This window comes from Sminthopsis crassicaudata, chromosome 3 (assembly GCF_048593235.1).
Source record: "Sminthopsis crassicaudata isolate SCR6 chromosome 3, ASM4859323v1, whole genome shotgun sequence".
NCBI lineage: Eukaryota > Metazoa > Chordata > Mammalia > Dasyuromorphia > Dasyuridae > Sminthopsis > Sminthopsis crassicaudata.
In genome coordinates, this window is record NC_133619.1 from 592,853,174 (window position 1) to 592,866,694 (window position 13,521).

The 13,521-nt window shown below is 42.7% G+C and overlaps 1 protein-coding gene across 1 annotated transcript in view; it reads left to right on the top strand.

The window, feature by feature from the left end:
* The window catches only part of BMP8A (bone morphogenetic protein 8a), a 40,070-nt gene that overhangs the window by 23,876 nt on the left and 2,673 nt on the right, over positions 1-13,521 (top strand). Inside the window, exons 2-6 of the mRNA XM_074305231.1 lie at positions 1,267-1,459; positions 2,553-2,701; positions 6,731-6,925; positions 7,675-7,754; positions 11,771-11,881. Coding sequence (XP_074161332.1) covers positions 1,267-1,459; positions 2,553-2,701; positions 6,731-6,925; positions 7,675-7,754; positions 11,771-11,881 — 728 coding nt within the window. The remainder of the gene's footprint in view (positions 1-1,266; positions 1,460-2,552; positions 2,702-6,730; positions 6,926-7,674; positions 7,755-11,770; positions 11,882-13,521) is intronic.

The following is a 13,521-nucleotide window of genomic DNA, read 5'->3' on the forward strand; positions in this document are numbered from 1 at the left end:
ATACCCATGGGACACTGGTTAGAGATGGCCAGTAACATTAGGCGATGTGGGACTGAAGCTCAGGAGAGAGACTAGGGCTAGATTTATGGATCTGGAAGTCATCTGAATAAAGATGGTAACTGAACCCATAGAAGCAGAGAACATCACTAAGGGAATTGGTATAGAGAGAAGAGAGGAGCTACCTAGGACAGGGCCTTGAGATATACATAAAATTAGGGGGAAGTATATCGAAAATTATCAAATTCACACTTACCAACTCTTCTTTGCCAGTTTAATTAGCTAGGTGGAACAGCAGAGAGAGTATTAAACTTGGAATCAGGAAGATCTCAATTTGAATATCACCTCAATTATTTAATAGATGTGTAACATGTAATCTCTCAGATTCAGTTTTCTTGCCTGTAAAATGGGGATTATAATAGCACTTACCTTGCAGGGCTGCTGTGAGGATCAAACAAGGTAACATAGGCAAACCTTAAAACACGATATAAGTACTAATTATTGCCATTAATTTCAGCTTGTTAAATTAAATTTACACTTAATAAATACCAACTGTATGCAAGACTGGGTAGTAGAAAGGAAATAAGCATTTATTCAACAACTGTTACTATGTGAGAGTACTGTGCTAAAGGCTTTGCAAATATTATTTCAGTTGATCCTCACAATACCCTTGTGGGGAAGTAAGTTCTGTTATTATCCCCATTTTACAGTTAAGAAAAATGAGGCAGACAGAGGTTAAGTAACTTGCCCAGGTCAGAAAGCTTTTAAAGTGTTTGAGACTAGACTAGCTTAAAATTTAATGAGGGATATGAAACTGCACTAACAGCCGTAACATAGAATGATGCCCAATAAGTGCATAAATCTAATAAAGTACATAAAATGTAGTCTGGAGCAGGGGGAGTGTCCTTACTTGTCAAGATTGGTGAGGCTTCCTAATGGAGTCATGGTTTTGAGCTGGGTGGTTCTTAAAATATAATTAGATGCAGGAGAGGGGCTAATATGAGGGCATTCTTGGCAGAGGGCACAGCAGGAGCAAAAACATAATGGTGGAGTACTTGCAAGGGACAGAGGGCAAGTTTTCCAGCTGAGTTGGCCAGTGGCTCACGGGAAGGGCAAAGGTATCCCTGAGATCACAGGGAGCCTTGAATGCCAGGTAGAGAAGCTCAGTCTTAGTCCCATAGGCAGGAGGGAGCCATGGTTGGTCTATCCATGATCTTTTGCATCAGCTTTTTTTCCTCATCCTGCCCTCCTCCCAATTTTCTCTTCCAGTTGAACATGATCGGGATTTATTCTACCAGGAACCATACTGGAAAGAGTTTCGGTTCGACTTGACCCAGATCCCTTCGGGGGAATGCGTCACAGCTGCTGAGTTCCGTATCTATAAGATGAGGAGTTTCACCCGACACCTCAACAAGACCCTCCACATCAGTGTGTATGAGATCGTCACAGAGCAGTCCAACAGGTGCCGAGCCCTTCTTTCCACCAGAAGGGATTGGACTTGTTCAGTCTGGCCCAGAAAGTAGAACCAGGAGCTCAGGAAAGGCAGATGGAGCATGAATGAGAGCTGTCCACAGGCTCGAGATGGGCTGGGGGGGGGGGTCTCCTTTCTGGCCGGCTCTAAGCTGAAGCAGAATAACCACTTGTCATACATGTCAGAGGGTGTAGATTAAACACTTTGTCTTCCTTAAAGTACCACATTCATGTTATTTTGCTGGCATAGGATGGCTTCTCAGAACCCATAGGTGCCCCCACAAGACAATGAGATAACAATAATAACACTAAAGAGAAGGGAATATGCATTATTTATATAGCATCTGATATGTACCAGGCACTGAACAAAGCACTTTTTATAAATATTATCTCACTTGAGCCTCACAATAACCTTGTAAGATAGGTATTATTATTATCCCTATTTTACAGATGAGGAAACTGGGGCACACAGAGGTTATCAAGTGACTTGCTCCGGATCACACACCTTGTGTCTGAGGCCAAATTTGAATTCAAGTTTTACTCAGGTCCAGCACTGTACCTCCTAGAAGTTTATAATAATAGACATTTATACAGTGCTTTAATGTTTATCCCGCACTTTTTATAGATCAGCTCAATCAAGCTCATACAACCCTGTGAGGTGAGCACTTTCAGGTGTCTTATTATCCCCATTCTGAAGAAGAGAAAACTGAAGTCCACAGGGATTAAGTGACTTTTCCTAGCTAGTGTATTTCAGGCAGCAGCATTTGAAGCAAGGTTATTTTGTCTTTGGTCCACTATGCTGACATTGCAGGAGAAAACATGGTAACTTAAAAGAAACCTTGTAAGAATGCATAAAGGGTGGTTTCCAAATATCAGAGTGGGTACTCTGGTATTTGAAAGCACGTCATCCTCTGGGAAGTCAAAAAGTTTCTCAGAAAAAATAAAGACAAGCTTGAGGGAACTTCTCTATATTTTTTCAGTGTTGAGAAATGGGGACAGGATTTGGACTCTCCATGGTCCTGATACCCAGGCAGGTAGTTTCACTCACCTTGAATCTGATCTGGCTGATTTTCTTGTTTCCACAGGGAATCTGACTTATTCTTACTAGATCTGCAGACTGTCCAGGCTGGGGATGAGGGGTGGCTCGTTTTTGATGTCACAGCTGCCAGTAATCACTGGTTATTAAATCGTAAGAGTCACCTTGGACTTCGTCTTTATGTGGAAGCTGAGGATGGTAAGACCTGTATTAGTCTGCACATCTGAGAGGTTTGCTTTGGAGACGCCCTTCTGGGAAATGAGTTATTGGGAACTACAAGAGGGAACCAGGACCTGGTTTTGAACTTTTCAGAAAGCTCATGACCCAGCCCGATCCCTCCCAAAGTGATGCTTTATATAGAATAGCTCTCTGTCCTGGGGACTTTGTATTCTAGTTCTGTGAAACAAATTGGAGAGAAGGGGAGGATGGGATAATGCAAACCTCAGAAATTCCTAAATTATAGGGGATAGGGAATGGGTCTGTGCTTTCATTCTTATAGGAAACTCCCAAATGAGGGATTTCCTTCTTTTAATGCAGGTTGGCATTTTTGCTGAAATTCTGTCAGGGAATTGTTTAGAGCCCAGCTTCTTAAATGGTGATTCACATCCCCATGTAAAGTCTTGTAACTGAATGCGTGGATTTTGAAATTATGATTTATTATCAGTAAATGTTTGATTTGTATACCTATTTTATATACCTATATATCCAGAGTCATAGAAAAATTTCTTAAATGAAAAAAGATCATGAGTAGAAAAAGTTTAAAAAACTCTGATCTAGAGAGCACTTGAGAATTTAAGTGACTTGTCCAAGATCACACAATAAGTATCAAGGATGAGACTTGAATACAGATCTTTCTAGCTATTTACTATAGTGCCACCATAAAATCCCCAAATGGTCAGAGTAGGAGGTTTCCTTGTAGAGAGATCACCTCATCCAATTCCTTCATTTTAGAAGCAAGGAAACATATCCCAAAATGGAAAAGGGACTTGCCCAAGATCACACAGCAAGGATGACAGAACCAGAGCTTCTGACTCCCAGATCTAGAGCCCTTTCCATTACATCAGCTTGCCTGGGATGGGCTTAGCAGCAATTCTGTGCAAGCCCACAAACTCTGAGATGTATTGAGCCACTCAGTCCAGAAAAGATGACGGAGAATTCAGGGTGGAGTTCCTGCTGTGCCTGCCAGAAAGGTAGCTCTCCTTCCCAGAAGTCTAACTGGAATTGGCTTCCCTTTGCCAGGATGGAAAGGCCTGGAGGACTTGGTCTTTTGTGGCTGATCTTTTTTAAAAGCTGACGCTAGGGGCAGAAGCAGAGCCCTGAGCTGGGGATCGGCGATGCTTTGTGCCCCAGAAACGTCTGCAGCTGAGCTGGACAACCTGCCGGGGTCCACTCTAAGCTTGGCTGGTCCTGGATGAGGGTAGAAGATGTCTCAGGCCATTTCTGAATCCCTACAAGTGCTGAGCTGGCTTAAACTCAGGACCAACCAATTAGGAGATCAAATAGCTTTGCCTTAATTGAACTCAATTCAACAAACATCTATTTAACATGTTCAAAAAAAAACGGTGCTAGTCCCTGGGAATGCAAAATACATTGCATTGGGCAATACTGGTGTCCAAAAGCTTAACCAGTAATGGGTTGGGGGGGGAGGGAAGAACAAAAGTAATAGCTTCCTCGGGGATGGAGAGACCCACACTGAGAGCTCTCTGAAAATAGACTGGGCTGTCTCAGGAAGCAGTGGGTTCTCTCTCATTTGAGATCATCGGGCACAGGCTGGAGAGTCACTTGTTGGAGACACTATAGAAGATGAGAATGGACCTTCTAAGGGCTAGTCCTAGAGGAAGGAGCAGTTTGAAATTGAACCTAAAAGTCAACATGGTGAACTAGAAAACCAAATACTGCTTGTGTCATCTTGGAGGACCGAGATTCAGGTGTTTCTGATTCATAATATGGAGCCAATCTTGTACTAGACCTATGCACAGAGGTGCCATTGGGCTGCATTTTAATGGTAAAGTGAGATTTATAAACCTCGAAATGCTACTTCATTAACAGTTATTATTTAGTAACAACAACAATAATAATATGTTATCATAAGGCTCACAGACAATTTGCTCAAAACGTTGTGGTCGGTACTATAGATCTTGTCACCCTAATTTTACAGATGGAGAAACTGAGGCAGAATAACTTTTTCACAGCTAGTTAAGTGTGTGAGAGTTAGGATTTGAATCCAAGACTCCTGGCTCCAAATCTTATGTTCTTTTTATTATACCATGATACTTCTCCTTAGGTAACATAAGAGGAGATCTCTTGAGTAAGAAGGGACAATGTATCCAGGGACAATTGTGGGAAGATGTGTGACATGTTGGGAGAAAAGTCAATACTAGAAACAGAGAAGAAGAATGGGAAATAAAACTGGAAAAAGGAGGTTAGGCCCAAATTCTGAACAGCATTGAATAGGAGGCTATGGAGGTTGGACTTTAACCTGTAGAAGGTGAGGAACAACTGAAGGAGGATCAGCCAGTGCAAAACTCCAGAGTCATGCAGTGACAAGGTATGTATAATAGACCCCAAAGGATATCTGCCTTATTGGCAAATGGGACTCATTCTTGGCACTTCTCAGCGATAGATGCAAAGATCAGCACTTGGGCTAGATGAAAATCCATGTGATTAATACCTCACTTTTATATAGCATTTTACAAATGTCATCTCACCTAATCCTCACAACAATCCTATGAGGCAAGTGCTGTTGTTATCCCCATTATGCAGAAGAGGAAACTGAGGAGAGAAGTCGGTGATTTAGCTGAGGTCATAAAAGAAGTATCCAAGATAGGATTTGAATTGAGGTCTTTCTAACTCCATGTTTAGCACTTGGACCACTTCACCACCTAACTGCTCCTATGAAAAAGAGCTGGGTATCCTAGGGGATGGAAGTTCAACATGAGCCATTAATGTGATCTTAAACTGCATTCATAGGAACTCAATATTCAGAATAAAAGAAGTGGTGATCATGTCTGCCATGATAAGACCATGTATGAAATATTGCATCCAGATGGAGCCACCACATTTTAGAAGAGATATGAAAATAATGGAGCAGATTCAGAGGGAAAAGACCAGAATAACAAGGAAAACTGAAAAGCAATTTGGAATTATGGATAAGCAGTTACTAACTTGTGCTTCGACCCATCATACTGCTACTAATGTGATCAAAGAAAGAGGGAAAGGACTCACATATAAAGAAATATTTACAGCAGCTCCTTTTGGGTTGGCAAAAGAATTGGAGACTAAGAGAATGCCCATTAATTGGGGAATGGATGAAGAAATTATGATATTTGAATATAAAGGAACACTATTGTGCTATAGTACTGTGGGATAGTTTCAGAAAAAACCTGGAAAGATCTATATAAACTGATGCAACGTGAAATGAGCAGGACCCAGAGAACAATCTACACAGTAACAGCAATATTGTAAAGATAATCACCTTTGAAAGTAGTAACTCTGATCAATGCAGTTATCCACCACAATTCCAAAGGACTCATGATGAAATATGCTACCCACCTCCAGATAGAGAACTGATGGACTCAGTACAGAAGCCTATTTTTCTTTCCTTCCTTTTTCTTTTCTTTCCTTCCTTTTAAATTTTCTTTCTTCCTTTCTCTTTCTTTTTTCCTTTCTTTTTCTTAATTTTCTTCTGTGTCTCTATGTGTGCATGTCTCTCTCTCTTTTGCACTCTCTTTCTTCCTTCCTTCCTTCCTTTCTTTTTTTCTTTCTTATAAACATAGCTAGTGTGAAAATCTGTCCTGTATAACTATACATACTTATAATGAATTTGTTTTCCTTATCTTCTCAATAGATATGGCGGGAGGGAGAAAGAAAGAAGGGAGAGAATTTGGAATTGAATAAATCTTTAAGTTTCTGTGGAAGAAGAAGGGAAAAAAGAAGAAGAAGAAGAAAAGAAGAATAATGAAGGAATGAATCTTACAGCCTTTGCAGGATGGATTAGAGATTGAAGACAGGAAAACTGATTAGGAGATTAGGAGGTTACTGAGGTAGTCTAGGAGAAGAATAGAGACTGTGGAGGGGGTAAATATCCAAGAGAAATTTTGATGGAAGGTTCATTAGAGACTTGGTGACTTGGTTTCAGATTTGGTAGTGCATATTGCATCCTTAGGGACTGTGATATAAATCTATGCCCTCAGTAAACAAATGTATTTTCTTTCCTGTATGTCTCAGGGCGAAGCGTTGATCCTGGATTAGCTGGACTGCTGGGTCGGCAAGGGCCACGCTCCAAACAACCTTTTATGGTCACTTTTTTCAGGGCAAATCAAAATCCCATCCGAGCTCCTCGGGCACTCAAGCAACTAAAGAAAAGGCAGCCGAAAAAAAGCAATGACCTCCCTCACCCAAACAAACTCCCAGGGATCTTTGGTAAGAGGCAGGAGATGAAAGGCTCCAAACTTAAGTTAGAGATGTGGCAAATCTGTATTTGGAAATTATAGAGTGTGGCAGGAGAGCCCAGGGATAGTCTCAAAGTCCCTATTATTCAGAGAGGAGATAGAATAGGGATAAACCAGACAAAACTAAATCCCAAGAGTAATACAAATTAGTGTTGATGCTTCAACATTGCTTTAAAGTTTTCAATGTCCTTTATATTTAGTATCTGACATTTGATCCTCAAGACCATTATTACAGATAATAGCAAATGTGTCATCAGCCCTATTTTAAAGATGAGGAAGTTGAGGCATAAAAACATTGAAAGATTTGCTCAATGTTGTGTCACACAACTGATATGTGGCAGAGCCAGCAATATAATTGAGGTCTTCTGATTCTAAGACCTGTGTCCCATTTGCTCCAGTTAACTGCCTCTCAGCAACCCTAGAGAGCAGTAATGCTAAGTTAATAATTTTACAAGTTCTAGTGACTTATTCATCAACTTAATGAAATAATTATAACCATTCACATTTAAATAAGACTTCAGAGTTCGTAAATTTTCCTCATAACAATCCCAAGAGGTTAAATAATGAAGTATCATTCTTCCAGTTTTGTGGATGGGAAAACTGAAGAACAGGAAAATTCAGTGACAACCCAGGATCATTGTTCTCTCTACAATGCCACAGTGCCTTGTTGAACTAACCAGCAGTATACTAGAAAAGACATTTATTCTTCTCTTCCTCCAGATGACATCCATGCTGCCGAGGGCAGGCAGGTTTGCAGGAGGCATGAGCTCTACGTTAGCTTTCAGGACCTTGGTTGGCTGGTAATTTCCTATCTCATTTCTTAAATAAGAAATACTTTTGAAACAAAAAAATAAATTGTACAAACAAGATGTCAGAATGTTTGTTCTCTGCCCTAACTGAACTATTCCAACAACATGAGTGTGAGGCACAAGGCAGGAGGGTGGATGAATGAAGCAACTTTATGGGGGCCACTTGAAGGGAGATTTTCCAGGACTGGGCTGGGATGCCCTGGGAGAGAGCTTTTGAGATTTCCCAGAGATTTGGAGATGGAATAGCCCTTTATGATTCTGCAGCCCAAACAAAGCAGCTCATTCCCTACCACGGACAGCTCCACACTCTGAAGTCTCAGCAAGGGAGCTCTCCCTGCCTCTGGGTCAGGGACCGGGCTCTAGACAGACAGGGAGACTCCAGGAACAAGAGGCAAGGAAGAAGAGCAGTTGGTTAGGAATGTTTGGTTTTTAAGAAATGAGTCTTTGGTAGTAAAACTTTGGAGAAAACTTTGCTGTTATTTCCCTGCTATCAATGGTCCCTCTATCTGTTGTCAGTATCTCCTATGTTCCTATTTATTTACGTATTGTCTCCTCCACCAGAATATAAACTTCTTGGGGTCTCTTTATGCTTTTCTTTGTATTCCCAGAGCTTGTCCTAGCACAGAATAAACACTTACATGCTTGTTGACTGATTGATCAGGGGTCAGTGCTGATCTTTGGACTAGTGGTTGGGAAACCTAGATCTTGTCCAACCCCATCGTTTTACAAATAGGGAACCTGAGTCCCAGAGAAGGAGCATGGTTTTTGCACAGTCACAAAGAAGTGGAAGAACAAGGATTAGAATCCAGATTTCTTGACTTGTAGTCCAGGCTCTTCATCCATGACATCACCACCATTTTAAGGAGATGGATTTGAGTAAGGATTATTGGTATAAGGGTTCTTGATCAGGAATGCCTAAGAATATTCTACTAGGAGTCATAATTTACTCCAGTCTAGACAGTGACCCATGAGCCTAGGACAGAAAGGCAAGTCTTACCTTGACTTTCATACTTGACCTTTCACCCTAAGCCTTTGGAGCTTTTTTTTTTTTTTTTTAGGAGGCATGGTCTTTCCTTGCTTACTTCCCTCCTTAATTATAAAGCATTAATATTGCCACTACTTTTGCTCAGGCCCTGGTAACCTCACACTTGGACTGTTGTAACAGCCTCTCCACTAGTGTCCCTAGTCTCTCCCACTCTCCAGTCATCACCAGCTACCAAAATAATCTTCCTTATCTGGCTCCCCTGCTCAAAAACTTTCTATGGCACCCTGTTTCTCAAGGTTAAAATATAAACACCTGAGCCACACATTTAAGGTCTGCTATAATCTACCCTCAATCTTCCAGATTTATTTCACTTATTTCAGTTATATGCTTTTTCATGCAGTCTAGGTTCTAGCTGGACCAGACTAATTTGTTTCCTTCCAGCTGTGTTCTTTCTCACATCAGTATATTCATGCAACCTGGCCCATATATCCAGAAGCATTCATCCTCCTCATCTCCTTTTTGAAATCCTTTCCTTTCTTCAAGATACAGCTCAAGTAGCATCTCTTCCATGAAGGCTTCCCTGATTCCCTCCTCAGCTCCAGCTACAAGTGATCTCTCTCTCTCTCTCTCTCTCTCTCTCTCTCTCTCTCTCTCTCTGGACATTCTCTCCTGCACTTTGTTGGAATATTACCTTTGTCCCCAGTGGATTCTACTTTGTACTGTGTTTATTGGTGCCTAAGTCATAGCTTTCTTGTTCCTTTTCAACTCCTTAAGGCTAGGAACTGGATAAACCCTGTACCTGTTGAATTGATAGCAATGCACCCTCAGGCTGCTTCTCTTCCTACATAACCATTCGCTTTGATGTTGCTGTCATTTTATTTGTTTGTTGCAAGTTCTACCCTCAAGAGGCTATTGATTTCATCTGAAATATTTGATCTTTGGTTAAAGTCTAGCAAAGCAGCACTGCCCCTGGTTATGATCCCATGGCCTGAGCAGCTCCTGAATATAATTCATTTAGAAAAAATGAGGAAAGAGTTTTGTTGCTCAGAATTCTGTGTTTTGTACAAAAAATATATTAAAAGACTGGAGCTTAGAAATAAAACACATTATTCAAAAAATGAATCACATTGAGAGCAAGATTTTAAAAAGTTGGAAAGAAGGAAGCATTTATTAAGCACCTACTATATGCCAAGGGTAAAAGAGAGAGGAGAAGGTATCCCTTTCTAGGAAAAAGAGGGTAAGACTGTCTCAGACTGGATGATTTAATGACAGTCCCTTCTGGGTATGCTACCAACAAAGAGTGTTCCCACTCAGGTTGCAAGAGAATTCAGAGTTAGGAGACTGAGAGGGGAAGAAAGTAAGAGAGAGGGAGGAGATGAGAAAAGGTGGGAAGAGAAAAGGTGGAGAAAGAAAAAGAGTAAGAGAGAGGAGAGCAAGAAAAGGACAGAGAGAAGAGAAAGAAACAGAAAATGAGAGAGATAAGGGGAAGTGAGAGAGAAGGAGGAAAAAAAGGGAAAGAGAAAAGGAGGAAGAGGGGAAGAGAGAGACAAACAGAGATTTCCTTATCTGGTTAACAATGTCTGTCCCGTACCCAGTAGGATGTAAGCTCTTTGAGAGAAGAGACTTTATTTTTGCCACAGAATTCTCAATCTCTACCCTCAGTCTTCCAGATTTATTTCACTTATTTCAGGGGCTTCTTCATGCAGTCTAGGTTCTAGCTGGACCAGACTAGAATTCACCTAAAGGTCATCAAATCCACCCCCTCCTTTTACAGATAAGGAAACTGAGACTTGAACCCAGGCTCTCTAACTTCCACTCCATTGCTTTCCCCACATTGTTACACTCCAAGTATAGTGCCCAGCATATAGTTGGCACTTATAAATGCTTCTCGAGCTGCACTGAGTCACATCTCTCCCAGAGCTGGTCCATGGGATATGACTTCAGCCCAATTTGTGTCAAAATCCCTTGACTTCCTGGGGATAGGAAACAATAGGAGCCAAAGTGTGGAGCTAGGAAAGTCCCAGGAGGAGAGTTTCCTCACCACCCACGCTCACGTCATGCCTTCCTTCCACCCACACAAGCCTTTCTGACTTCCCAGTTCCAGAGAAAGGTGAACCTTTGTCCACACCCAGTTATTCCAGTGGGGAGTGAATGAGCACACCTTCTCCCTGGTCAGTGGAAAGCTGATGGTTTTGGGACATCCTTTCAGGCTTAGCCAACACCAGCAGAAGGATGTCTCTCCATGACAGCCTCATGACTCCCCTAGTCCTCAGCAGAATCCATTCCACGTCAACATGCACTTATTAAACTCCTGCTGTATATACTTAGAGTACCACCTTAGCATCAGTGCTGTTATCAAAGAAAGGGGGCTTTTTGTTTGGGCTTCGTCAGAATTTTTAAATGACACAGGGCACTTATTTTAAAATTGGATGCAAGACACTTTTCTTTCAAACACTTCAACATGATAAGTCAGCCTTTTCGGCCCCTGGGATTCACGACCACCTTCTCTTAGGAGAGGCCTAAAGATCCCAGCTGTGCACCAGTGAGTGGGATCGAGTTCTCAGCTTTCAGAAAGTCAATCAATCAACAGACATGTGCCAGACACTATGCTAAACCTGGGGCTGGAAGTACCAAGATTCAAATAGTCCTTGTCCCCCACCCACAAGTCCATATGAGTATACAGGAATCACGAGAATGTATATATTCATTGTATAAATCCCAAGTGGTTTAGGGAGGGAATATTAGCAGTTGGGAGGATCAGGAAAGGCTCCAAGCAGGAGACAGTGTCTATTCTATTTCTTGATCCTAAGAGGCAGAGGGGATGAGAATGCTTTCCAGACATGTGGCACAGCAGAGCCAGGACACAGAGGGTTGCATATTGGGAGCATAACAAGCAGGTGGGCCAGCTCAGGCCGTGCAGGAGAGGGAGTGGTGTTCAGTTACAAGGAGATGACTTATTCAGATGTGGTCAATGGGTGGATGGATGGGTGACCGGCTAAATAGACATTTTTTCTCTCTCTAGGACTGGGTCATTGCACCTCAAGGCTACTCTGCCTATTACTGTGAGGGGGAGTGTGCCTTTCCACTGGACTCCTGCATGAATGCCACCAACCATGCCATCCTGCAATCCTTGGTCAGTACCTACCTTTCCTCTCCCAGTGAGCCTGGCTGCTCTGCACGCCTTTAGTATGAAGATTTGGTTCAGGCTAAAATGACTTTGCAAATCTGGGAGAAAAGTGAGGGAGAGACAGGCAGCCTTACAGAAATATTATAAAATTAGTCCAAGTGAATTAGTCCTTTTTACTTGACTGCCTTGGTATGAGAGTTTCTAAAATAATCCTCACTGGCAAATTCTTGACTTTGCAAACTTGGGGGCTTTACCTGAGATTTGACGGATTTTAATAATAAATAATAAGGGAGAAAGAAGAGAAAAAAGGAAGGGAAGGAAAGAAGGAAGGAGGGAGGGGAGGATGGAAGGAAGGAAGGAAGAAAGAAAGGAAGGAAGGAAGAAAAAGAAAGAAAGGAAGGAAGAAAGAAAGAAAAAGAAAGGAAGGAAGAAAAAGAAAAAGGAAGGAAGGAAAAAAGAAAGAAACAAAGAAGGAAGAGAGGGAGGAAAGGAAAGAAATAGGAAAAGAAAGGAAAAAGGAAAAAAAAAAAAACAGAAAAAAAGAAAGAAGTATTTATTAAATTCTTGCTCTATACCAGACATTCAGAATACAAATAGAAGCAAAAAGTCTGTCCCTGCCCTCAGAGAGTTTCCATTCCAACAGGGAGGATGCATAAACAGGAGTGAGTGGGAATAAAAGCATCTTGTTTACTAGTATGAAGCAACGTTTCTTTTCCTCACTCTCCTGAGACAAAGCTAGTCCACCTCCGGTTTGTGGGGGGAAGACTCCCTGCAGGCTCTCTCTCAGAAGATGCCCTAGCGTCAGGGTGGGCTTGGCAGATGCACTAGAGCTGGGAAGACCTTTGAGGCCGTTGAGAGCGCACCAGTCCTTTCAGAGATGAGGAAACTGAAAGCAGAGGAGCTGGGACTTTCCCTTATCCAGCCCCTCTAGGACTGGGCCTCCCGACTGCAGCACTGACGAGATCTCTTGCTCAAGGCATCTGATCAGTGCCAGAGAGCACAGTTTCAGACCTGGAGTCAGGAAGGCTCATCTCGCTGAGTTCAAATCCAGCCTCACACACTTCCTAGATGGGTGACCCTGAGCGAGGCACTTAATCCTATTTGCCTCAGTTTTCTTGTCTGTAAAACGAGCTGGAGAAGGAAATGGCAGACCCCTTCAGTCTCATTGTCCAGAAAACCCCAAATGGGACCACAAAGAGTCAGACTGAACAACACCAACTTGTTTGCAGCCAGAGAGAAGGCTGGCAGACCCCTGGTGTGCCCCGAGCCAGCCGTGCTCTGGGCCGGCATCAGCCTCTCAGACCAAGTGGATCTCCCCCCAGCCCCGTGGGGCTTGGGCAAGCTCAGGGTTTGCAGCCCTCGCCCATCTAGTCCTCCCAGCTTGGACATTGCCAGGCCTCTGAGTTAGTGCAATGTCCAGCAGGCTGAAGGCAGCTCAGAGAGGAGGGAAGATCATTGTCTCCACAGGAGATGCTCGATCCAGGGGAGGCCCTCTGGGCTTCAGGCCTGAAAGGAGGCCTCCTATCCATCTGGGTCACCTCTCCTCCGGGTGCTCTCTGATGGGGCTGGGACCTGGCGGAAGGTCGAGGGGCAGAGAGCCTGCCCAGAGCCTCCGTCTGGCCACAGGAGGGGCACCGCCTGCCACT